Source organism: Canis lupus, chromosome 8, assembly GCF_003254725.2.
Source record: "Canis lupus dingo isolate Sandy chromosome 8, ASM325472v2, whole genome shotgun sequence".
Taxonomy (NCBI): Eukaryota; Metazoa; Chordata; class Mammalia; order Carnivora; family Canidae; genus Canis; species Canis lupus.
This window is the reverse complement of record NC_064250.1, coordinates 38,482,291-38,509,984: the sequence shown is the minus strand read 5'-3', so window position 1 is coordinate 38,509,984 and position 27,694 is coordinate 38,482,291. Positions and strand designations below refer to the sequence as shown.

Sequence of the window (27,694 nt, the reverse complement as noted above, 5' to 3'; positions counted from 1 at the left end):
TAACAGTAAGCTACAAATAAATAATTGCTATTTAAAGTCATACTTACTTCATACTTTTTAGAGTAGGTCTCATTTTCTGAATCCTTTAGCACTTTCTGTAGTTTTTTCTCTTGTAGAGTTAACCAGGCCACAGCATCTTTCATCTTGCCCTGTAATTCACACACACACATTTAAAACTCTACCCTAAATAGACCTGGAAGTTTTTTTTTTAACAATAAAATTAACAACTTCAAACATCAGTGAAATATGCAATCATTACACACCAAGGACTCATGGCACCAAAGAGAAATTCTGCTTGTTCACATAACACCTTAAATTTTAAAATGGATTGAGACTAGCACCTGAACATAATGTGCTAAAGAGGTAGGGCAAGCAAGCCCCTATTTTTTTTTTGGGGGGGGGGCTTACCCATTTCCATTATTCCTCAATTTCAGAGAATATTATTCTAAATGACTCATTTATAGCAGGCATATCAGAATACTGCTTTCCAATACATCTAAATATGGGTTAACTCACGGCTATTTACACCCAAATACACTGACATCAAAAAATATCATGAGCATTTGAAAGACCCTAAAAACGCCACTAAAGGTTTTGGTTCTGCTACCCTGTGGACATGAGCAACAATTCTCTTTTTCTTAGATTCTTGATGGCTTACATCTGAGAGCAAAATTTACTGCCAGAGAATAGAGCCAAAAATTTTACATCTTATTTCCATTCTCCTTTAACCTTCATTTATTCTTCTTTTTCTATTAAAACAGGAGTGAAAAAAAAATAAAACAGGAGTGTTTTCTATATATTTTTGCATCTGATTTCATGGACAGTTGAATTTTTCATTTTATTTTTTAATAAGAAAATTAATTAGAAAAGAGTAGCTCCTCAGCAGGTCAGAAATAACTGAACTGAATTAGAAGGCTGAGTCCCAGCTTGAGTCTCTGTCCCAGAGTCAGCAACAATCTGGCATAAGGCCTCAAAATGTTAACAGTTGGAAAAACATCAGCCTAAATTTGACACATAAAATGCGACAATATGACCGCATGTAAACACATCTGAGGAGGTAGCTTAAAGAAATATTATTTTAACATTAAAAAACAGTGTACTAAATTCACAGCACTCATTTATCTTCACAGCAGCAGAATAAGTGTTTATTTGCAGCTCAGTGATTTTTATGAAATTCACACCTACAGTATTTGTACCTGACTGAAAGTCAAAGGAAAAAACTGAATAATCAAATGACAGTCTCATAGTGATTCAAGAGTACCTCAGCAAACAATGATGAAGAGTAGAACACACTGCCCCCATTTTTATAAATTATACAATTCCAGTTATGTGTAGCTAAAGAACAGGTAAAATGGAAATATGCTAAAATTAGATTGTGGTGATGGCTGCACAACTATATAAACACGCTGAAAACCATTGAATTGTAAACTTTAAATGGTTTAATTTTATGGTATGTAAATTACATTTCAAAAAAGCTGTTAAAATAGACAAAAAATTAGAAAGCTCTAGAATTTTTCAAAAGCCTGCTAAATTTAATTTGTCTTAATATACTGCCTATGTAAAAGTTATTTTAGATAACTCAGCAAAGTTTAATTACCACTTTTAACTTAAAAATATTTTTAAAAAGGCAAAACTAATCTATAGTGAAAGAAATTGGAATATTGGCTGCTGAGGGTAGGGAGTACAGATAGTAAAGAGGCACAGTAAGTAGTACATTCCAGGTGATAGAAATGTGTTACATCATGATTGCTGCATGGTTTACATGGTTGTATGCATTTGTCAAAACTCATAGAACTGCACATTAAAGTTCTATATGCAAATTATACCTCAATTTTAAAAATTAAGCATTAGTAGGGTACAACAAAAATGTGCTTGAGTCATACTTATAAGGACATACCTGAGTTTTATCTCCAGTCTCAGCTGCATCCTTCGAATACCGTAGAAATTGTGCCACATAGGTCATGATTGACTTTTCGTCGGGATTAGCAACATCCACATCTGCAAGATATGCCACACTATCAATTAGCTATAAATGTGATTTACTGTAATTACTACATAAGAACAGGCTATGCCATAAGACAGCCTTGAAATGAACCAAAGTAGTTAGCCAGCCATGCAATCTCTGGTCAGTTGCTCTTTTCCATGTCTGCGCAGTGGCTAAGAGCTTAGATCCAGATTCAAACAGAGCTGAATTGAATCCTGGCAGTAGTACATGTACAGCCTCAATTTCCACTATGCATGTTGTCTGTATAAGGGCATAAGTACTCCAGGACGGTGGAAAAGAGAAAATATAGCCTTTTCCCTTCCAGAGACATGGTATGGAAACTCCTCTAGGAGTGGAGAGTATAGGAACATATAGCAACTGGAATCCATTCCTGTCAAATGGTCTCAGCAAGTGTGCAGTAAAGTATTTCCAAAAGCATATGTAGTACAGAAGACTTATTCAAGACATCTACAAGATTTTATTTGTTCATTTGTGGAACAAATATATTTACTGAGAGACTTCTGTGGGCCAATCCTTGTGTTGCAGTAACAAAGACCATGATGAAACAAATTTGGAAAATGCTGAATTAAACAAAGTAAAATTATCATACATTCCTTGAGTGCAGAACTTCTCCAGACATAAAATAAATTAGATAGATCACAAAAATCACAAAGAAGGGATCACAATATGCTACAGAAAATGAACACATAATTTTGGGTTGTCTTTTGGTATGTTGCCAAAATAACCAGGAAGATACTGAAAAGGAAAATCTTTTGTGTTTATTTATTAATTCAGTTAGAATAAATTCATCAAATATTTATAGAGAGCCAACAAATGTAGGTCACAAGCAAGGTATGTAAGGCTGAGTTCTTGCCCATAGGGGCTATATGTTTCATCACTTTATTCATTCAACAAGTAGATGCTAGACACCTGAGTAGATGCTAGATGCCTTAAGACATTATCTGCCCCTCAAGGAGTTCAGTGTTAGGAGAAAAACAAACAACAAACAAATATAACACACCATGCATGCTTTAGCAAATGTGTTTCCTGGGCCCAACGACTCTTCAAAGCGGGCTGAGGAAAAAACATGAATCTAATCCATATCCAAATAATAAAATACATACAATAAACATATAAAAGGTATCAATAAAAAGGTAGGGGTGGAGTTTCAATAAAGGAAGCATCCCTAAGAGCTGAGTTATTCTTTCACTGAGAAAAGTATAACTAAAAAAGTAAAAGTATATTCAGAGATACATAAAATAATTATACTGGCTTAACTAGATGTTTCTTTTTAAAAATTGTATTATATATGAAGCTATGCATTGTGATTGTTTTAATAAAATTGTCGAAAGATAATTCTCTTATTCAAATATGACACACTATCACTTCGTTTGCATAAATAATCATGATATATTTCACATTTTAAGCTATTATTTAAGCCATTTAAAATGAATTATGGGCAATCTTTTCTACAGTGGAAATTTGCCTTTTTTATACTATCCTGACATTATTTGCCTAATTATTTTTACATACTGAACTAGGAAAAATATTTTATACCAATAAAGATTTAGATAATCACAATGAGAAAAAACTGTTAAAAAAAAAAAAACAGAAAACCGACCCAGCAATCAGAAAAGATAGAACAAAACATGAGGAAAAACAAAGAAAAGAAAAAAAAGATAATGAAAAAAAAAAAAAAAAAGATAATGAAAAGCCAAAAGGAAAAGAGAAAAGACAAAGAAAGGAAGAAGAGGAAAGAAAGAAAAAACAAGGAGAGGAAAGTTAACAAGAATAATAAGCCACCTGACACTAAAGTAACGACAAATCTAATATATAAAAATATGGAATTATTAGGCTAACTTTTAATTTAGAAATATCATCTGATTCAACTGAGGTCCAAGAAGGCTAAGAACCAATAGCAACAAGCACAGTTAGCACCCAGAGCTTAGCCTTGAATGTCAGTTTCCAAAGGAAGGAGCCAGTGCTCCTTGGAGAGAAGGTTGATCCCAGGATTGGGGGAGGAAATGTATAAAATGACCCTGGTCTATCTTACAGGGCCAGAAGATAAGTATGTGTTCTAAAACAAATGAGGGAACACCACTAATGGGGATATGTCAAAGAAGATCAGGAGCTAGCTGAAAGAGCTCCCAAGGGCTAAAACTCTGGGCTTAAAAAATCTTTTTCAATTTGAGCAATAAAACAATGTAGTATTAGATCACAACCCAAAGTATAAAATAAAATGTCCATAGCCCATACTGATATAAACAACTGGTTGGATAAGTGAATAGATGCAGGAGAGAACAGACATAGCTCCTGCAAAAGAATTGCAAATAATTTATGTAGATAACCTGCCCTCAAGGAGAGTGCACATAACTTTCCTATGTGTGAGCTATGCAGAATCACTTCCCTCCAAAGAGTGCAATACAGGAAGATGGAAACAAAAAAATAGCTTCACAAGAGAGACACCTGACAAATACTACCTCAGCCAGGTGGTCAAGGTTAACATCACCAGATATAATATGGACAGCATGTTCCCCTGATATGATATAAGAATGGCACTTTACCTCTGTGGTCTTTCTCCCAAGAACACATAACCCCAATCTAATGTGAGAAAAGACATAATGCAAATTCCAGCAAAGGGGTACTCTATAATATATATGACCAGTAATCCTCAAAACTGTCAGGTCATCAAAACAAAAAGGTATAAGAAACTGTCAGTTAGGAGTAGCCAAAAAAGACATGAAAACTGAATGTAATGTAGAATTCTGGATGGAATCCTGAAAAGAAAAAGAGCATGAGGGGAAAACTAAAGAAGTGTGAATAAAGTACAAATATATATATCAATATTAGTTCATTAATTATAACAAATGTACTAATATGTCCACAGTAGGGAAAATTTTGTGGAACTTACTAGATATTCCCAATTTTTCTGTAAACCTTATGTTCTAAAATGTAAGGCCTACTAAAAACAAAAAGAATGAAGTACTGACAAATATTGCCACACAGATAAGCTTTGAAAGGATTATGCTAAGATAAAGAAGCCAGCTACAAAAGACTACATTTATGTGAAATGTCCAGAATTGGCAAATCTATAGGAAGAGAAAGAATTAGTGGTTGCAAGGGCTGGGGGGGGGGGGGGGCGGATAGGGAGAGATTGCTAATGGGATTCTTTTCAGAATGATGAAAAGGTTCTAAAATTGATTATGATGATGGCTGGAAATTTTCACTAATAAACTGAAAAAGTATTGAATTGTACACTTAAATGGGTAAATTGTTATGGTATGTGAATTACATCTCAATAAAGCTATTTAAAATCCCAAAAGTTAAGTGACAAAGCCACAATCACTTAGTGCTACACTGGAGCCAGATGGCTCAGCTTCAGAGAGCTGATTATTAGATTTTCAGCACTTTTATGAGCTGGTTGTTAAACACAGCATTAAAAATTAGATTATATGAATGCATAATCAAAAAATATATTAAAACAAAGGTAATAGATACTCAAAACTCACCACTTCCCAACAATTTTACTACATTTTACTATTATTCTCTTGAGGTTATTTACCTCTATTGTACCTGTATGATAGAAAAACATAATACATAATGCTATGTTAGAGTTGCACATATTTTCCCTACTCTGTGTTCAGTGACTTCACACTGGAATTGGCTGAAGCGGTACTGTTCAAACCACAAACACACACACACACACACACACGAATCAGCAAATGAGGGCTTTATTTCTTGTTTTGTTGATTATGAAGAAAAGGATAGAGAAAATGTTAATAATGCAGGTTAAGCTTAAAAGTATGCCCTGCTTAGAGCTGTTAAATTGCACATAGCACAAAAAAATGAGGAAATATTCTTCTATATTAGATTCAGCAAAAAATCCTTTATGTTGTTGAAGTACAAATGAAGCTGTGACAAACTTCTTTGCTGTCATACTTCCTTGTGAATGTAAAGGAAATTATCCACCAACATTCATGTCAGAACTATACATGTCCAGCAACTGCGGCCATACATTGGCTGCAGATAGATATGAGTTTGCCAGAGAAACACCTGGGTGACTCCTTCAGTTAGGCATCTACCTTCAGCTCAGGTCATGATTTCAGGGTCCCGGGATTGAGCCCCACTTTGGGTTCCCTGCTCAGCGGGAAGCCTGCTTCTCCCTCTCCCTCTTCCTCTGCCCCTCCCCCCAACTTGGGCTCTCTCTTGCTCTCTCAAATAAATAAAAAATGTCTTTTAAAAATAAAAAGAGTTTGGCAAAAATCAACAAAAGTATTTGAAGGCTATATGGAATTTATAATAAAGTGTATCATATATTGTATTATTATTTGTAAACTATGTGCTATATGTGCTTTATATTAGTAATATTTGTAATAGACCTATATAAGTATATACACACACTCACACACACACAGATTGTTTTGGAGAGCCAGTCACACATTAACCTAACCACCCAGGGTTATGGAGCTGAGACTAGAATTTGTATCTCTTAATCTGTTAGTTCATTATAATCTCCACTAATCCTACATACCTCTTTTACGGACCTTACTAGGATTTTTTTTTCTTACTAGGATTTTTAATAAACTTTGGTACATTAAGAAACAATTCAATCCAAAGTAAAGTGATTTTCCAAAGAAATAAATCACCTTAATCTTAATTTTATGAAGTTAACATAATTACCTCTTGGAATATAACCAGTATTTCAGATTTTGCTGTCGTCATTGTTAACAAAACAACACAATATATTGAGCACAGCCATGGCAAAGCTGAGCCAGCCATAGAGGCAGAAACAGAAAAAGCAGTTTCTGGACTCATGGAAGTTCAGCATTATTGAGGGGGAGGAGGTAGGGGAAATACTTAATTCAAAGGACGGGTTTACTAGAGACATTTTAGAACAGAGTAACAGAATCAAGGGAACGTGATGTAGAACACAACAAAAGAAACTTAAGACGAAAACTCAAATTATTTCCAATAACAGCACTGTTTGCTTTCAGCTCTCATATCATCCCTGTAATTACTGAAGTTAACAAATTGGTAGGAATTCTTAATTTCATGAAATTTAGTAAAGAGTTTAAGTTTAACCCTTCAGGACTAAATATATAATACCATTTTATTTATATATAGTTCCCATTTTTTAAAAGATTTTTATTTATTTATTCATGAGAGACACAGAGAGAAAGGCAGAGACATAGGCAGATGGAGAAGCAGGCTCCTTGTGGAAGCCTGATGTGGGACTTGATCCCAGGACCCTTGGGATCACGACCTGAGCCAAAGGCAGATGCTCAACCACTGAGCCACCCAGGTGCCACTATAGATGCCATTTTTAAACCAATTTCACACTGGACATTGTTTCAAAAAGAAAAAAGATTCTTTACCTTCTGGCTCAAGCAATTTGGGGATTTTAAATTCTCGTTCTGCAATTCCAAAGGCCTCTTTCAGATTGTCTTTGTTGGATCTATGCTTCACACTCTTCATGTCAATTAGGTCTGGTCGTAAGGCATGAATGACCGCCAAAAAAGCCATCCCATTTCTCCAGCTTGACTTAAAATCTGTCACATTGACAGACTCATACCTATCACAAGAGGACAAAAACATGATAAATACTATTTTAAAAATTTATCAAAGCACATCCACTATATTCAATAGTAATTAAAACAAATTTCAGTGAATAATATAAATCATCCGAGGAAAATATTTTCTTTCAATCTTGTGGTCAGATTGAAGTCAAATGCTATGTCTGATACTATAGAACACTGGTTCTCAAAGTGTGGCCCTGGGACCAGCATCACTGGCATCACCTGGGCTGCAAGTGCTAGAGATATAAATTCTCAGTCGGATCCAACCCCAAACGTACCCCCATTAAATTCTGGAGGTAGATCTGAAATCTATGTCTTTAAAAGCTCTCCAAATGACAATATGCACTCAAGTTTAATGCTCTCCATTCAACAATCTGTTGGCTTACAACTGACTTTAGATCCCCACATGTAGTTAATTTCCTTTCTCCAGAGGAAACAATAATCTTTCTCATTATAACAACTTAAATGATACACTATGCCACGTCAATGGCCAGTAGCTCATTGGATATAGACCTTGCCACTCCCCTGCTTAAAACTAGTCATCACAGATGAACAGATAAACAAAATGCAGTGTCCATACAATGGAATATTACTCAGCCCTAAATAGGAAGGACATTCTAACACATCTTGCAACATGGATGAACCTAGAAGATGTTAATGCAGAGTGAAAGAGGTTAGTCACAAAAGGGCAAATCCTATATGATTCCACTCATTTAAGGTACGTACAGTAGTGAAATTCATAGACAAAGAAAGTAGACCACTGGCTGCCAGGGGCTGGGGAAGGGGAGGGTGGGGAGTAGTTTTAGTTTTACTAGATGAAAAAAGTTCTGAAGATGGATGGTGGTGCTGGTTACATTACAATGTGAATGCACTTAACACCATTGAATTGTACACTTAAAAATGGTTAAAATGATAAATTTCATGTTATTTTATTACAATAAAAAAATTATTTAAAAAAAACCACCCTTGTCATCACTTGTCAGAATAGTATCTCTCACTCTGGCCCCTGCCTCCCACTCCTACTCTTACATCTCCTCTCTTACAATGTGGCAGCTATGCTGGATTTGTTCCTGTTTCTCAACACCGTGCTCTTTTTAATCCTTCTGCTTGGATGCTCTTTCTCCTAGATCTTCATACACCTGAAGCCTTCTCCTTCAGGCCTCAGCTCAAAGGTCTCCTCCTCAGAAAGACACTCCATGACCACCTCAGATAAAGGCCATCCTCCTACTCTCAGCATTCTCAATCATCATCATAAGGTCCCTGAGCTTATTGCCAACTGTAGTTATCATATTGATCCATCTGCTACAGGCACAAGGCCCTGGAGAGCAAGGGCCTTATATTTCTTGACTATCACAGTAGACTCATCTCCAAACAGTGTCTGGCATATAAAAGTGCTTAATATACATATTTCAAATCACTCCATCAATCACTAATCTGTATTTGACAAGGGAGCAGTGAGGATATTATAAGAGTATAGCTAGCTGCATACAAAATGTGGGGAATATTCCAGAACAAAATGTGGGAAATATTCCAGAACAACTATAGGTGCATACAAAATGTGGGAAATATTCCAAAACAATATTCCAGAACAATTTAATATCTCACAAAAAACACAAGGAAATTCAATGGACTAATTTAAAGTATGAATCAAATGGTAAAAACTTTTGGAGAAAATCAGCTTCTGACGACATGGCCTTTCCTGAATCCCTTAGGAAAAAATGTCTCAACTATGACTGTGATAAACTAAAATAGTATTCTATTCAGTGACTTTTGTCTTGTTTAACAAATACTTACATGGTCCATGCTGTGTCCAGAAACTGTTTTAAATACTCTATTTTTTTTTTAAGATTTTATTTATGTATTCATGAGAGACACCCAGAGAGAGGCAGAGACATAGGCAGAAGGAGAAGCAGGTTCCCTGCAGGGAGCCTGATGCAGGACTCAACCCCAGAACCCGGGGATCCCAAGCTGAGCCAAAGGCAGCCACTCAACCACTGGGCCAGCCAGGTGTCCCTGTTCTAAATGCTCTTTAAAAAGTAATTCTTATAATACACATAATAACCCTAAGAAGTGTTAGTACTGTCCACATTTTTACGATTGAGGAAATTCAAAAATATTAAATATCAGAAGTCACCAGTTAGAAAGTGCAGGGAACTAGGATTCAAATCCAGGATTCTAGCCTCAGGAAGTGCGCTTAGATGCTAAGCAAAACTAGCTAAAGGGATGAAGGCCACCGCCCTCATTTGAGGGCAGGGCAGAGTGGGGGTCAGAAATAGCTAAGTGCTGACACTGCCTTCAGTAAAGCACCAGACTGTGAGGTCAGCTCTATATGGACCTGCACCGGCTGCCAGGTGTTATGGAGGGCAGGTTAGGGCTCCAAAGTGATTGGCAGGATCTAAGCTCATTTAGAAGTTGCAAACAAGGGCCTCAATTCATCTCCTTCAGAAATAAGAGAATATATTTCTTACAACATAGTCTAACTATACTCTGGAACTCAGATGAGTTCCAGAGTATCGTAGAATACTGAAATAAAAGTTACCTAATAATATCACCAATGATGGCCAAAACAAAAATAAACTCCTGATGAATTACTTAAGAATGATTTACTACATCTTGGTAAGTTTAGCAGAGCTCATAGTTGAAAAGCAAGGAAAGACATGGAGAAAAAGATCATATTTGAACTTTGAACTGGTTTGAAACTTATTTACCAGGATGTCTGAGTGGCTCAGCGGTTAAGCATCTGCCTTTGGCTCAGGGCGTGATCCCAGGGTCCGGGATCAAGTCCCACATTGGGCTCCCTGTGAGGAGCCTGCTTCTTCCTCTGCCTGTGTCTCTGTCTCTCTCTGTGTCTCTCATGAATAAATAAATAAAATGTTTTGGTTTTTTTTTTAAAGAAACTTACTTACCGGTAAATGAAACAAGTCTGAATATGATTTGATAATGCTTTCACGCATGGTAGAAAACTGAAGTAAAATTGTCTCTCGAAGATTGAAGAAAAAGTTCATTTGATATACTTGAAACCTCATAAGATAGGGTACCTGGGTGGTTCAGTCGGTTAAGTGGCTGCCTTCAGCTCAGATACTGATTCCAGGGTCCCTGGGATAGAGCCTCACATCGGGCTCCCTGCTCAGTGGGGAGCCTGCTTCTCCCTCTCCCTCTGCCACTTCCCTGCTTGTGTTCATGCTCTTCTCTCTCTAATAAATAAACTCTTAAAAAAAAAAAAAAAATCTCGGGATCCCTGGGTGGCGCAGCGGTTTAGCGCCTGCCTTTGGCCCAGGGTACGATCCTGGAGACCCGGGATCGAATCCCATGTCGGGCTCCCGGTGCATGGAGCCTGCTTCTCCCTCTGCCTATGTTTCTGCCTCTCTCTCTCTCTCTCTCTCTCTCTCTCTCTGTGACTATCATAAATAAATTTAGAAAAAAAAACCTCATAAGATACATGGTTTTTTTGTTCCTCATGAAATGCAAAGGATGAATGACAAAGAAAGGTAAGGCTGAAGGCAGAAATTAGCATCTTAGCCTTTCATTGGGAAGATGTTACTCAGAAGCCTGCTATTTAAGAGGCCTTAGTGACATATTTATGCCTCTATTTATCCAGACAATGCTATGATATGACAAGGAATGCCTTTTGAACTCCACAGCTCATTTCGTGGTGAGTTCCCCTGCATCCTAACTCCTTATTTTTCCTAAATCCTATCCCAGCAAGTGCTTATAACGACAGAGTAAATGCCTCGCAAGAACAAAAAAAAAAAAACCTTTTTCTTTGTAAAATAGAATTTCTGAGCAGTAACTTCCTTTCATCATCCCTACTCTTTAAAACAAATCCTATTCTCTGGCTTCTGTTCTCTAATTGAGCTACAAATGTCTAAACAATGGGTACTATGGTCTTTTAATGTAATCAGATACAGCTCCAAAAGATAATTTTATGTGTTGATTACTTATTCCTTCATTTGCTCATTCACTCCTTCAATATACATTTTATGGAGCACCTACTATGAACTCACATTATGCTAGGTTCTGAGGATTCACAGTCAATAAAGATGTAGTCCTGACTTTTAAAGAGTTCCTAGTGTGGTAAAATGTTTGGGATTTGAATCCATCTCCTGGTTGCATAGGGGAATTATGCCTAAAGAAAAGGATACTTGAAGACCGCTTTATTTTTACACAGTAACAGTCCACCTAAACACGGGTGGAGGTGAGGGAAGTTACCCAGTAGCATCATCTGCTGCCTTTGAAACCAAAAATGGCTGAGTTCATGAACCTCTATATTGTACAATTCACTCCGAGAAGGAGGTTGGTAAACATTTACCTTTTAGGAGTAGAAAGTGTTTAGATGGGTGTTACACCTAGTCAGCCTGATTTTCAGACCTGGAGTCAGTAGGGCTGTGTAGTGGATAAAGCTGCCCTGTGTGTCTCCTGTGGTCATAGCAAACTACTTACGAGGCACACTGCTCTTGAGCCCACAAGAGAAGAGCCTTCTTTGCAGACATCTGCCATCTTTCTTGGGCTCTGGAGCATTTCTTAGCTGGAGGACTTGAGGTAGGAGATGAGTCTGCCACACTCACACTATCCAGGGAAGGTTGATTGTAATTGCATGAAAGAGTCCGGGCAAGCTCCTCAATCTAAGGAAGACATAATAGTCAACACATACAAATCATAAATTAGTAGCACTGAGGCAAAACCTTTGCCAAAACAAGAACTAAAAAAAAGTATCCTATAACAGTGAGGGGCTACTCATGGTGAAATAAGCAATAGACAAATCTTTGAATAACAGCATTTGTCACCTTTTGTGCACTTAGGCTTCTTTCCATGGACTTGGGTAACTCCTTGCCCTTATTCAGGTATTGCATTCCACCTTGAGGGCAAGCTCTCTTGGACTATTCATCCCTCTAAGATGCTTACAGAGCACTTCGCTGGTGCTCAACACCTGTCACTCTAAACTGAATTGAACTAATTTGAGATTCTAGTCTAGAAAGTCTTCCGAGAGACTGGCTTAGTTAAAATGAATCCTTGATTATAAACCATTAAGAAACAAATATACATACAGAAAGAACAGTCAAATACATAAGAGAGAAGTTCCAAGAAAGAAAAAAAACTGCCATTAAGTATGTGGAAAATAAACTCATAGTCATTTAAGAAAGCCAAATGTATACAACAAGAGGACAGTTTCTTCATTTATAACACGGGCAAAAATTTTAAAAGTTAATATCAAGTGATGGCATCCTCTAGTAAAAGTATGAGAAAGTGGATTTTTACATATTGCTGGTAAGCACATAAGTTGGTTCAGATTTTTTGGAGGGCAGTAAGATAATACCTATGGAAAACTTTAAAATATAAATCTACAAACACAGTAGCAAGTATTGTTGAAAGAAGTACACGTCTTAATAATTAATAGATCCACCAGATACCAGTAATAGTAGATGTGACCAACACAGTTAACAAAGTGGATCTGATTGGCGTATCCCATTGTACCTAAAATGGCAGAATCAACATTCTTTTCAAACCCATATAAAATATTTACTGAAATTGACGATGCTAAGTCATAAAGCAAGCTTCAGCAATTTTGAAGAACTGAGATCATTCAGATAATATTATCTGACCACACTGAAATTAAGCTAGAAATCAGTAATAAAGATATAATAAACGAAATCCCCAAATATTTGAATATTAAGCAAAGAATGTTATAAAACCCAGAGGTCAAATAAGAAATCATAATGAAAATAAACTATTTTGGGACCCCTGGATGGCTCAGCGGTTGAGTGTCTGCCTTCGGCCCAGGGCGTGATCCTGGAGACCTGGGATCGAGTCCCACATCAGGCTCCCTATGTGGGGCCTGTTTCTCCCTCTGCCTGTGTCTCTGCCTCTCTCTCTGTCTCTGTGTCTCTCATGAATAAATAAATAAATAAATCTTAAAAAAAAAAAAAGAAACTATTTTGAACAGAGCAGTAACAAAAATATTGTATTCATGGATTAAACAATGTAATATTTTAAAGATGTCAATTTTTTCCAAATTATACACTTAATGCAATCCTCATTAAAATCCCAACAGATCGTATGCATGTAAATTGACAAGTTATTTATAAAATTTATGCGAATATCAAATCAACATGTTGTATACCTTAAACTTACACAATGGTATATGTCAATTACATCTCAATTTTAAAAATTATATGAGAATGCAAAGAGTAAGCAATAAACAAAATAATTCTAAAGAACAGTTGGACACGATCAGATATCGAGACTTTCTATATAGCTATAGACATTGATATAGTATAGTACTTGCAAGGATAAATAGTGGAACAGAACTGACAATCTGACGATTGGGAGCCACACATATATGGTTACTTGATTTTTTTAATTTATTGGCCCTATAGTACACTAGGAAAATGATGGTCTTTTCAATACATGGTAGTGGGTCAACTCGATAGCCATATGGAAAAAAATAATTTTGATTGCTTTAATATAACATACTCAAAAAAATTCATTCTCAAAAGATTGTAGGTCTAAATGTAAAATGTGAAACTATTAAGCTTTTAGAACTGCACTGTGCAATATAATAGTCACTAACCACATGTGACTGTTTAATTTAAATCAATTAAATTAAATGTAAACATTTAATTCCTCAGTCATACTAGTCACATTTCAAGTGTTTAACAACCACAAGCAACTAGTGGCTACTGTCTTGTACAGTGAATACAGGACATTTCTATCATTGAAGAAAGTCCAATTTGGACAGAATTATTCAAGAAAATAGCATAAGAGACTATCTCCATGCTGCTGACAAAAGGAAAGATTTCTTTAGAGGACATATAAAGTACTAGCCACCAAAAAAGGAAGTTGATAAATTTGAACTACATTAAAATCATGCATGTCTATTCACTCACTAAAAGATTGAAAAGGCAGCCACAGAATCAGAGAAGATATTTGCAATTTATAGATATTCGACAAAGGACTTGTATCCAGAATATTTTTTAAAACTTCTATAAATCATTATACACAATAGCATAGCTAAAATTTAAAAATTTTAATGTCAAGTATCAGCGAGGATTGGAGCAAGGAATTCACAAATTCCAATAACAGTGTCAAGTTGAAACTCATAGATTATGTAAAGTGAAATAAATCTGACACAAGAGTATACAGTGTATGTAAACCAATTCAGTTATAATTCCTTTATAGGGAAATAAAGATGCTAAGCTAAACAATGATAAGAGATCAAAATGATGGTTTTCTTTAGGGAATGGGGCAAGGACTGGAAGAAACACCTAGGAACTCTGGAATGCGGGCAATGTTCTCTATTTTTATCTTGGGTGGTAGTTACATGGATGTAATTTATAAGACTACATCAAGCTCTACACCACTTAAAATGTGTGCATTTTTCTCTATGTATGTTATACTTCAACAAAAGTTTATTTACATTAGCAATACGAAGACAAAAAAAAAGCAAGACTTATGGCCAATTTCACTTCTAGGAAACTAGGTCATGGAAATAATTATGATTGTATGGAAACATTTTATGAACGGTAGTCTTTTTAGAATTGCTTACAATCGTAAAACTGTGAACATTCTGACTGTTAATTAATTAAATATAGTTCTTTGCAATAGAGCACTAGGCCTCCATTAACAAATATGTATGAATTCAGAAAGATGTTCATTAGAAGAGACTGAAAACAGTTTGGATAGCATGACCATTCCATGTGATAGATAGATAGATAGATAGATAGATAGATAGATAGATAGATGAATATATAAATTCCTTCCTGCTGCACATATCATGAAATCTATATACCAAATTATTTAGTGCTTATCAGTGATTGGTAGAATTATTGGTGACTCTACTTGGTTTTCATTATCTATATTGAAATTTTTAATTATATTTTAAATACCCTGGAAAGTACGGAGAAAAAATATAATAAATGCCTATTATTGTCAAATTTTAACATTTTACCACATTCGGTTCATATTTTTTTAAAGAGATGAAACACTGACACAGTTTAAGCCTTCTGTCTTTCCCTCTGCAATTCCATTTCCTTCCTTTTCCAGAGGGAAAAAAACACAATTCTAAATTTGGTTTTCATCATCCTCATGCATTTTATTCTACTGCAACTTCAAATGTGGGTATCCAGAAAACATATATAATCTTATTTTTAGATGTTTTAATTTTTATACAAATTAGTTATTTTCTAATTTTTATAAAATAAGCATTTATTTCCTACATAATTTTTAAAGTTATTTTCTTTTTTTTTATTAAAGATTTTATTTATTCATTCATGAAAGACACAGAGAGAGAGAGGCAGAGACACAGGCAGAGGAAGAAGCAGGCTTCATGCAGGGAGCCCAATGTGGGACTTGATCCTGGGACTCCAGGATCATGCCCTGGGCCGAAGGCAGACACTCAACTGCTGAGCCACCCAGGGATCCCTTAATGTTATTTTCAAGGTAATTATAGAGATATAGAACATGCAACTTTTAGGTTGCAGCAGAAAATCTCCACTAACTCAGAATCACAGGTCTGGAGAATATATTTATCAGTCATAAGTATCATAAAGTCTGGACTATAACTGTCTTTGCTGTTTTCTTGGTTTCATAGCACAAAAACTAGCACACAGTAGGTGTTCAAATATATTTATGGCATGAAATTAACCCATGAATCAGTCTTGAATAGGACTAGGTGTTGTGGTATTATTAGATTGAACAAAACTGGGAGATTCTACAAATTTAGTGGGTTAGTTTTCAAAAAAATCCACTCCAAAAGCATCCTACTATCTCTTGCCAGAGTAAGTAAACAATAGGCAAAATTTTATCATGGCAGGTTCTATTCAGACTGGTGCTGATACTATGGATAATGTAAGATATCATAATTCAGCATTCAATTTTCAAATGCAAAATAACATAAATGGCCAAAGATCTACCTGTCAAGATTTCCAGAGTGTCTTGTTTCCAGAAGAAACTCTGGACTGAATTTTATTGCATTACACTTATTTCATACTGCAGTAATTAGAACAGAAATAGCTTTCACATCATCAAACTACTTACATGAAAGTGCAGAATAATTGTCCAAATTAAGCCAAGAATAATGGATGGGTTTCCATCTATAATATCAGTAACATGAATATTTATTAGCTTGATCTGGAAAAGAAGAAACATGGGTTAAAAGGAGAAAACATTTTATAGCATTAATTTCTCCTGTGAATCTTCAGATGAAATTCATACTCACTGATCGGTTTTTTAGGAATGTCAGGGCATGTTCTATATTGATTCTACACTGGAATGTATTAGATCCTTTGTCTCGAGGCTACAAAATTCAAGCAAAATATATTACTTAGAAATATGAAAAACAATTTTTTAATCAACAAAAGGTTTTTTAATGTCATTTAAAAAGCTTACCAACTGTTGTCCTGAGAGTACTTCTAGCAGGTCCAGGAGGACATGCCCCTTTTTAATGTCTGCAAATAGGTCTGATACAACCGAGGGAGGAATGTGCTACAAGAGGTTACAAGAAAAATACTCATTCAAACATTGCTCCAAAAACATAATACCTTTAAGGATCCCATAAATGTGCTGTGTGACTTCACAAAAGCATTAATTCAGTAGTGATTTTTAATTAACGGGATGATAGAGAACACACAATGTTCTTTATCAAAGCATGGTAAGAGAAGTAGCGAACTTAATTTATCTCATGGCAAATTTCCAGTAACACAGCACTCTTGTAGCTTTCACTGAAAGCTTAAAACCTGTGCATGGAGGCAGCATTAATGGCATTTCAAATCAGCCAGTAGTGACCTATTTGGGGAGTAGATTACACTCCCAGAGTAATCTGTTTATGAATTTACCCTTCTAGAACTGCATTGGGCAGAGATAGATAGCCTGTGAGGAGAGACTCAGTCATTTTGTATCTAGATTATTCCAGGCACATGGTGTCCCTGAGAGACAGGATGGACAGTGATTAAGATCAAGGCCTCTGGATCCAAACTGCCTGGGTTTGTATTCCACCACTATCACTTACAAGCGGTGCGGCCTTGGGCAAGTCACATTAACGTCTTTGTACCTGAGTTTCCGTGTTCTTTATTTTTTTTTTTTAAGATTTTATTTATTTATTCATGAGAGACACACAGAGAGAGAGAGAGGCAGAGACACAGGGAGAAGGAGAAGCAGGCTCCATGCAGGGAGCCCGACATGGGACTTGATCCCGGGTCTCCAGGATCAGGCCCTGGGCCAAAGGCTGTGCTAAACCGCTGAGCTACCCGGGCTGCCCTCTTGTTCTTTAAACAGGAATAATACTATCTCATGGGGATGTTGTCAAGTCTCATAAATGCAATGCAAATTCATTTCACTTAAAAAGCTTTGAACAGTGTCTAACATATAACACTCCTTACATATGAGTGTTATACATATAACACTCCATTGTTATTCTATTATTATTATATTTGATTTTAAAAAGATGCTGCTGCCTTAAATATTTTTAGAGCACTATCTCCCATACCCTTAGCAAAAGTCTCTTTTTTGTGTTGGGAAAGAATAAGAAACATCTAAACAAGGTCAAGGTGACTTCACCACATTCTTTCAACCTTTTACATGTCACCAATGCCATTTTGGGGCCCAAAGGAAGGGAAGGAGGAATAACTAAAATATGTTTATAGCTTTATTTGCTCTATTTTTTTCCTCACCTTTGCCAACTGTGAGTTGATCCAGCAGGTGAAGGTTTTCTTCTGAGTATCTTCCTGTTCAGCTATTGAAAAAAGACAACAACAACAACAAAAAAAAAGACAACAGCAGTTATAAAATAAGCCTCAGAAGCCTTTCAAATATAACAAACCTTCAAAGGTCTATCACTCTGGAGATGTGCACACATTCCAGAACTTTTCCAGCCTTTTAGGACTTGGTCTGAATTTCAGACGTTTGTTCAAGAAGTGCTTTGGCAATAGCATGTTGATATGAGATATTTTTTATCGCTGCAGGTTAGCTGACAAGAGACGATTTTTTAAAAGATTCTTATTTATTTAATTGACAGAGAGAAAGAGCACAAACAAGGGTAATGGCAGAGGAAGAGAGAGAAGCAGGCTGCCCACTGAGCAGGGAGCCCAATGTAGAACTCGATCCCAGGACCCTGAAATCATGACCTGAGCCAAAGGCAGACGTATAACCGACTAAGCCACCCAGGCACTCTGAGACCATGATTTTTAACACTTTTACCAACAAAAGAACTAAGTTCCCATATGGCCTTGACAGTGCAATATGAGGAACTGTGAAGAGAGAGAAGACTTCACAACCCCAAAGCACTTGCAGTCAAAGCAAAAGCCATATATATTTAAAAACAAACCCAGAACACCTGAAGACATTTTAAAAGGCTCATAAAGTCATGGACAGTTTAGTCTTGATATTTACAGTATTTATCACGGAGGACATATTGCCACTGCACTAACAGTAAATGAGCTGCAATCAGAGTCGAGTCCGAGCCACCAGGCTCGAATCCTGCCCCTGTACCAAGTAGCTGTGCAACATCAGTTTCCTCAAGGAATCAGGTAATAAGCACTCGCCTCCAGAGACTGTTAATGATTCACTTGAGAAGTGCCCGCATTTACTCTTATTAACAGGACAGGAGTCAAGGGGAAGATCTGAACACGCAGGGTATGTCTACCCCTCCTCGCCGGGGCAGGAGCAGGCCCTACACCAACACCACGCTCCCCACCAGCCCTCTGCCCTCCCCAGCTTCAGCAGGCATGTCAACCCTGCACACCAGAACTGAGTTTCCATCTCCCCAGATGTCCTCACCTGGCTGGCCACCCAGGAAGGGACAGATACCCTCTCCTCCCTGGGCCCAAGGCTCACAGCCTTGGCACCACCATCTACCTAGAGGTCACCAGGTCTCATACCAGCACACACGCACATACACACATGCACGCACATGTGCTGCACACACGCCCTGGACTCTCAGGTTCCCCTCTGTTCTCTCACTCAATTTCCATAAGATTCTGCACACGCCTCCATTTTTCTCATCTCCCACCTCTCCTTAACTCCTGAAACCGTTCCACTGATCGTGAACCCAGAGTACACCTTCAGCAAAATCCCCCATGTGTCCAAACCCTCTCTGGCAGGCGTTGCCTCTCTGCTCTTGGTGAAAACTGGCCCACTCAAGTGCTGGCTCTGCTTCCTCTTACTCCCCTTGTACCACAGGGTCCTTGCCCCTCGCTACTGCTTCCAGATCATTCTCCACTCTGTCCCCGAAGTACTCCAGCTTTCACTCTCAAGTCATCAGACTGTGCCCACTGTCATCTACTGGCCTCTGTTCACTCCTCACCATTTCTCAAAGATTTCAGTTCCTTCCCCACTGTCCTCTCTCCAATACAACTCCTACGTCTTGACAATTTCAACATACATACTGATGAAGCGCCCAACTTCCTGGCCTCTCCGTTGTATTCTTCTTTTCCAATAAACTTGTCTTCTCCTCAGCTTCAACCACTGACCACCATGGTCATACCCCTCACCTTAGCAATACTAGTAACTGCAACTCCTTGCAGTCTTGATTTTGTGCATCTCTGAACAACAGCCCTAAGCTTTTCAGTTCCTCCCCTCCAGCGCCCCAACTCCAACCACCCTTGACACCCATCAGCGACTCGAAGCCATTGAATTCTGCTTGCTTTGCACTGTCCTTGCCCTCACTGATACCCTTCCTCCCATCCTTTTCCAGCTGCTCCCTCATCAAGGTCACCATGAATCCAGGTCACCAAGGACCCTCCCCCGCCTCCGACTAGAGCCAGTGGTTGATTGTCAGCCTTCACCTTACTGGACACTGCACTCTCAGTTTTTCTTCTACATCACAAGCTGGCTTCTCCCTTTCTCTCACACTCCATATCCAATGCCTTGGGAAATCCTCTCTGGTGCTCCTTCAGAATATGACCACTTCCCACCACCTCCCAACCTGGATTACTGCACTAGATCTCTAACAGGTCTCCCTCCTTCCAGTCTTGCCCTCAAAATACTATTCTCAATGCAGCAGCCAGCGTGATGTTGCTAAAACGTTAACTCAGACTAGGAAACTCTTTTGCTTACAATCCTTTGAGGGATCCTCACTTCACTCCTTAAGACAGCTGCAAGGCTGACACTCACCCCCTCAGCTCATCCCCCAGGCTCATTCTACTCCAGCCACTCTGGCCTCCCTATTTTTCTCAAACTCCCTAGAAACATTCCCACCTTAGTGCTTTGCCCTAACTGTCCTTTCTCCCAGGTGTGCTCTTCTACAGATATCCCCATAAGCCTTTCATCCTATTTAAAGCTGTAACCCTTCCACTCCTGCTTCCCTTTATTAGCTCTCTTTTTTTCTAGCACTTACCACCTTTTAACATCTTACGTAAGTTATATATGTTTATTATGTCTTGCTCTTCTCCCAACAGAATATAAACACCACATAGACAAAGATGTTTTGTCTGTGATCTATTCTGGGTACCTAGAGGAATCTGGCCAAGAAGAGACTCTAAAGAAACTTTTGCTAAAAGAATAATAATACTTTAATTAGGGATCCCTGGGTGGCGCAGCGGTTTAGCGCCTGCCTTTGGCCCAGGGCGCGATCCTGGAGACCTGGGATCGAATCCCACATCAGGCTCCCAGTGCATGGAGCCTGCTTCTCCCTCTGCCTATGTCTCTGCCCCTCTCTCTCTCTCTCTCTCTCTCTCTCTGTGACTATCATAAATAAATAATTTTTTAAAAATACTTTAATTAATCATATTAAATTGATTGTATTAATAATAAAACTAAATTATAATTAAATTAAAATTAATAAAGGATAATTTTACTGATTATTATAGTTATACTTTACTTACTATACTGAGACAGTCAAATCTACCTTTATGTGTCTATATTCCTTTTTTTAAAAATTGTCTGATCTACCTTCTAATGTTTTTCTTTGATCCCTTCCACTCTCCTTTATGAACCTCTAGCTACCACAGTTGTAACGACTGAAATTGTTGGCATGACATCTAACTAGAGCTCTTAAAATTTTTTTAATCTGATGTGAGTTCAGGTTGAGGAACTGAAGAGAATCTGAGTAAATGTGTTTTCGGGTGTTTACAATCCTGGCTGATTAGAGATTAACGATGCACTTAGCCTTGTTGGATTTTTTTTTCCTTTTTTAATCCATTTCATTTTTTTGCATTACCAGCTTAAATTAGTTATAGCCCAGTGATTTACACAGTACATGATACTCAATAATTATTAGTTGAACTGAATTGAGTTCTGGCAAGCCAACTGGATAGTTTAGGCTTTCAAAAGTTATTTGTGGGACGCCTGGGTGGCTCAGAGGCTGAGCATCTGCCTTCAGCTCAGGGCGTGATCCTGGTCCCAGGATTGAGTCCCACATCGGGCCTGCTTCTCCCTCTGCCTGTGTCTCTTCCTCTCCCTCTGTGTTTCTCATGAATAAATAAATAAAATCTTTTTTTAAAAAGTTACTTGTTTTATATAAACAAAAGAATTACAAAGAACCACAATTTTGTCCTACTTCAAAATGTTACAACATCTTCTACAATCTTTGGGATGTATTTTCATTGCTTTTTCTCTTAGTATCAGTAGATGATACAACAGTATTTTTAAACGTATAGTTAAACATTACAGATTTAAACAAAAAATTGTATTGAAGGCTAATTTTGCTCCTCAAGAGAAAAAAAAAAGAGAGATAACAAGTTTTTATGACTCCAGGAGCAAATTACCTGCCCATAATGTACATTAATCAAGGCCATGGAAAAAAGCAGGGATTTTTCCAAGAGAGATTTTTCCTCCCAGGAGATATATGAAAAAGAAACTAATCAGGAATGCTGCTAGGTCTAGGAGATAAGAGTCTGCACTTACTTTAGGAAAGTTACATGGGGGAGAGGGGAGATATGAAGGTGGGTAAAATCATCTTGGAAAGAGGAAAACGGGGGATCCCTGGGTGGCTCAGCAGTTTAGCACCTGCCTTTGGCCCAGGGCATGATGCTGGAGTCCCGGGATCGAATCCCACATCGGGCTCCCTGCATGGAGCCTGCTTCTCCTTCTGCCTGATGTCTCTGTCTCTCATCTCTCATGAATAAATAAAATAAAATCTTTAAAAAAAAAAGAAAAAAAAAGAAAAAGAAAGAGGAAAATGCTAGCACAACACTGAGTGCTCTAACTAGATTGTTCCAATTGGGGGCATCTGACCTAATCTGAGGTTGGACTGACATGTATCCCGACAAGGATAGAAACTACAACTGAAAATAGTCAAAACTTGCCCAATGAAAACCCTAAATTATTCTTGTCTTAATTTGATAAAATCTAATAGAAACTGGGGAAGGGTGAGAGACAAAAAGAGAAGCAGTCAGAACAAATCCCCACCAGTAATCTCCAGTTAACAAAGGAAACAGCACGAATGAAATCTTCAGAAAAGGATTTAGAAAAGAAACTTGATGGCTTTTATTTAACTAACTCATTGTCCAAATTTAGAGAACAACTTGTTAACCTGGAAATTAGAACCCTTCAAATGCAACAAGGACTCTTTGCTTAATGGCAAACAAAGATGGCCCCAGTACAATTAAACACTTTTGCAACAGCTGAATTAAATGGTTTCATATGTGCCATTTTATTTATCCCTTGACACACTTTTCTCACATTTTTATACTGTCTTATCCCTGAAAAGCAGTATTAATTCAACAGGAACCAGAGCCAAAGAGATCACCCTATGGCAGGATAAGTAACCATTTGTTCTTTTCAAAGACTGACCCATTGGGAAAAAAATAATTGAGAACCGATTCCTTTAAAGCAACTTAATTTGAGTGGGTGAGATTTTTTTTAACTGTCAGATTTTATTTTGTAATTTCTGAGGTAAGTTTCTAATAAAATAATAAAACTCTTCTCAAAATGGCACGTAGAGAATAGAATCAGCAGATGTTAGGGATAAAAAGTGAAAGAGTTAAAGAGAATAATAAAATGTTATAATGGTATATTTCTCCATAAAATGCCAAAGAATGGAGAATGAGAAATTCTCTATCCTGATATTTAAGGCAAACAAGAAATATGCATAATGTAGAAAAACATAGTGAAGTTTATGTAGGTATTTCTGACTCTCATTCTTGGAAAATATCTGACTGAATTTGAGAAGCAAGACATTCTAGGCAAAGGTTTTCTCTAGATGTCATTACCATAAAAATACATTTAATCCCTGAGTTTGTCCTTATTCAATCTGCCTTTTGTGAGCTGGCAACACATACCCTTAGCTGGAAGACACCTTACATGAAAACAAATTGAGTTAAGCCCAATTAAGGAGTATGGATTTTAAATTCATTATAAAGTTCCCAGAAAAACTACCAGGGCTACTAGGGAGCAGTAAGACCCAGATGCACAAGAGTTCATCTACAGTGTTGACACCTCCCTCCAAATCAATTAATTAATTAATCAAAATGTTGACTCCAGCAATCCTCCCCGGTAGAAAGGTAGTAAAGAATTCAAAAGCAGTTACCTCAGACATGAGAATCGTTACGTTTTCATTTAAACACAGAACAATGCATTATTACAATGTGGCTTCTCCAGGAATGTCCTCTCCTGAATGAATTCACTGAGAAAGCTCTACAATCTCCTTCTATGTAGGAATTTCTTCTTCCCTATTATTGGTTTATTGCTAACAGGTTTACTGCACTTGGCTCCAGATTCACTCTTTTGATCTGTCACTCTCCTCATTAAAATCTTTTGATCATTCCTTAATTCCTTAGCGAGTAAATTCTAAATTCTTAGCCTAACATTCTAGGTCATTCATAGTTTGGCTCCAATCTAATTTTTTGACTCATCTCCCATGACTTCTCTACTCCTATCCTACTTTTCTAGCAGACTATAAATCCACAACTCCCCAGTTAAGTTTCACTCTTTTCTGCATTTCGTGCCATTGCCATGCTATGTATCCTCTGGAATGGCCAATCCTCCCATGGCCCTCTGCATTCATAAAAACTCAACACAACATACACGGTGGGCATTCAATTGACATCTGTTAAAATAAGACATAGTCTGTTCAAATGCCTCCCTCTCTAAAGGGAAATAGATATAATCTCTTCTGGTTCTAGTCTCCCACAACACTTTACTGGACTTTTTTCTTATTGTTATTAGAAAGTAATATACAATACTCATAAAACATTTTTCCAAGTAGTACTCAAAATTAAAGGTTAATCTTAACTTCCTTCAAAAATCCCATTTTCCTTCCCCAGAGACAACATTAATTAACAGTTTCCTGTGCATCTTTCTAGATAGATTAAATATAAAGCACATATATTCTAAAAAAGCAAGGATTTGTTTGGGTTGATCACTGAGTCACAAGCTTCTAGAATATCTCACTAGTAGAAGGCACTCAGTATTTGTTGAATGAATGTATGTATATGTAAATTAAATGATTATACATGACATAGCTTCATTTTTTAAGTTGGTAATTCAAAAAGCAGAGACTTAGGTATACTACTTAAAGTTAAAACGCATCTGCTAAGCTATAAGAAATATTTTAAAAGGAGATCATACCCTTCCAAATTTTTTGCTTACCAGAAAGTAAGCAAAAAATATCTGGCCAAAAAAAAGAACAAAGTAGATACGTATGTGCTGGTTTGGATATATTCTTAATTGAAAAAAAGTAAGTTGTAAAATAGTATGTTTACTCTTATTCTACCTGCAGCTTTTAGATTTTATTTTTAAGTAATTTCTATATCCAATATGGGGCTCAAACTCACGACCCCAAGATAAAGAGTTGCCTGTTCTACCGATTAAGCCAGACAGGCACCTCTCTATCTGTATTTTTATTAAAGGATGCCAATATGTATCATCCAACAGCTTACTTCTACCTTATGATAATTACTACTTGCTGCTCATATCAGCCTTGTGTCACCAGAGTCACGTAAGGGTGTGTGGTTTCTCTCCCACTCAATGTATAACCTTGAAGTTAAATATTTATGCTTGTGTGGTTTTGCTTCACCTTAGCACAGTACCTTGTGGATAAGAAGTACTCAATAAATATTTGCTGATTGAAAAACTCAGTAAGTATCAAGAGTATGGAAAATCAAACCGTCTTACTGTATGGAGAAGAATTTACTGACAACATTTCCTAGGCCTATGCTTTATCCCAGTCCTTGTTTTAAGAACTCCTGGACAATTTCTTTCTTCCATGAATAAAATGCCTTGAACAAAAGGGCAGGTACTATAATGAGATGCTGTTGCCATTCCTTAAAACAACACTGCCAACTCACTGTTGGCTGGGACAGAAATGGTAGGGATAACTAAATTTGGAAAATAATGCAACACATTTTAGCCATGTGTCCCAACAGCCATATCAAATAATCTTAATCAAGCTGTTACTGAATAGAAAGGGAACTAAAAATAATAAGCCCACCTCTTTTATTCTTTCTCATGGAGATGATAAACAAATAAATGAAGAAACAAATTAAGAGAATAAAAGCACACAGGCACGCAAAATCAAAATAAGAAAAGCCTAAAATATTTGAAGAATAAACAGGAAAAGGTGTGTTACTGAACTATAAAAGAGGAAACTATTAACTAACAGAAAAAGGAGGGTGGCAATTTACTACACATTTTCTTGCAACCAACCAGAAGTAAACTAAACAAGTCAGCAAAAAAGAAAAATAAATAGTTCCAAGACTGAGATCTCACTTACTGAACGAGAAGAGCTGAGTTTGGAAGGTAACTCCTGATTAAAAACTCGCAAGCACAGCATGCAACCATCTCTCAACCTCAACACTCTTTTTTTTTTTTTTTTTTTTTTTACGATTTATTTATTTGAGAAAGAGAGAGAAGGAGAGTGCATATAGGGGGAAGGGTAGAGGGTGAGAATCTCAAGCAGACTCCCAGCTGAGTGTGGAGCCCGATGCAGGGACCCATGAAATCCCACGACCCATAAAATCATGACCTAAGATAAAACCAAGAGCAGAAGCTTAACTGACTGCGTCATCTGGGTACCGCCTCAACACTTTTATGTCAATATTCCTCTCCTGGAGAATCTGTGTTGGCACTAAGGAAAAAACAGCACTCACCAATCAGATTCAGCATCCCAGGACCAAAATCAAACCCCTTCTCCCTCCCTCTCTCCACACCTATCCTCACCAGTGTTTCCACCTCACAGATTTAACACCATGATCCTTCATCATCCCCAAGTACAGACTCCCATAAATCAGGCCAAATTTGCTCCTGTGTAGCTCTGGTATCCTCTTCCTTCCTACACCACTAAGTTCCCCCAGCCCTCCTGGCCCATCTGCCATCAGCCATGGCCTGCTCTTCCCATGACCAACCAGGTCTGCTCTACTTTCTTCAATCCATTCTCTGCTTCAGCCAGTAGAACTTACCTTATTCTCCTTTCCACTTTGATGGTTTCTCTCTGCTCTAGGGATAAGGAGCAATGTCAGTAACAGCTGAGGAGGTGCTACATGGTCCATCCCAGGGTACTTCTCCAGGTTTAGCACACTGCACTCCTCCTCTCCCCTCTACACAGTGTTCCAGCCACTCCATCTTCTTCCGAGGCCTTTATGAGCTATGTTCCCTCCTGCTCAGCCCTTTATACCACCACCCCTCCCTTCATCTAGTCAACTTCCACTTTCACTCAGGTCTTAGTCAGTGGTTCATCCTGAAGGAAACCTAAGTAAATTTCCCTTTTGTTGTTTGTTTTCATAGAGCCATACTCACACCCCTGCCCCATTTAGCACTTTCCTCAACTTGTAATCACTGACAAGGTTAAGAGCACTGGCTCTAAAGCCAGACTACCTGGGTTCCCATATCTGCCACTTATTAGCCGTGTGCCTTAGTCTTCCCAAACTTAAAATGGGGATATTAGTACCTACCCCTTGGGCTGTTAGTAGGATTAAGTACTTATACCAATATAAATCAGAGGTCAACAAATAAACTATAATCTGAAGGCCAAATCTGATCCATCACCTGTTTTTGTAAATAAAGTATTATTGGAGCACAGATATAATCATTTGTTTTCATATTGCCTGTAGCTACTTCCATGTTAAAATGTAGTTGTGACCGGGACCATATGGACTTCGAAGACTAAAATTTTTGCTACCTGGTCCTTTATGGAAAATGTTTGCCAATCCCACACAGACTATGACTAGTCGAACACAAATAGATATTAGCTACAATATGGAAGAAA

The 27,694-nt window shown here is 37.4% G+C and overlaps 1 protein-coding gene across 5 annotated transcripts in view; it reads right to left on the bottom strand.

Moving 5' to 3' along the window:
* SYNE2 (spectrin repeat containing nuclear envelope protein 2) overlaps positions 1-27,694 on the bottom strand; it is a 319,917-nt gene that overhangs the window by 226,922 nt on the left and 65,301 nt on the right. For all 5 annotated transcript variants that reach the window (XM_025442804.3, XM_025442803.3, XM_025442805.3 and 2 more), the window contains 8 exons: positions 18,225-18,286; positions 16,945-17,040; positions 16,775-16,852; positions 16,594-16,686; positions 12,001-12,182; positions 7,360-7,556; positions 1,898-1,998; positions 48-149 (listed from right to left, as the gene is read on the bottom strand). In XM_025442804.3, the coding sequence (XP_025298589.1) occupies positions 48-149; positions 1,898-1,998; positions 7,360-7,556; positions 12,001-12,182; positions 16,594-16,686; positions 16,775-16,852; positions 16,945-17,040; positions 18,225-18,286 (911 nt within the window). The remainder of the gene's footprint in view (positions 1-47; positions 150-1,897; positions 1,999-7,359; positions 7,557-12,000; positions 12,183-16,593; positions 16,687-16,774; positions 16,853-16,944; positions 17,041-18,224; positions 18,287-27,694) is intronic.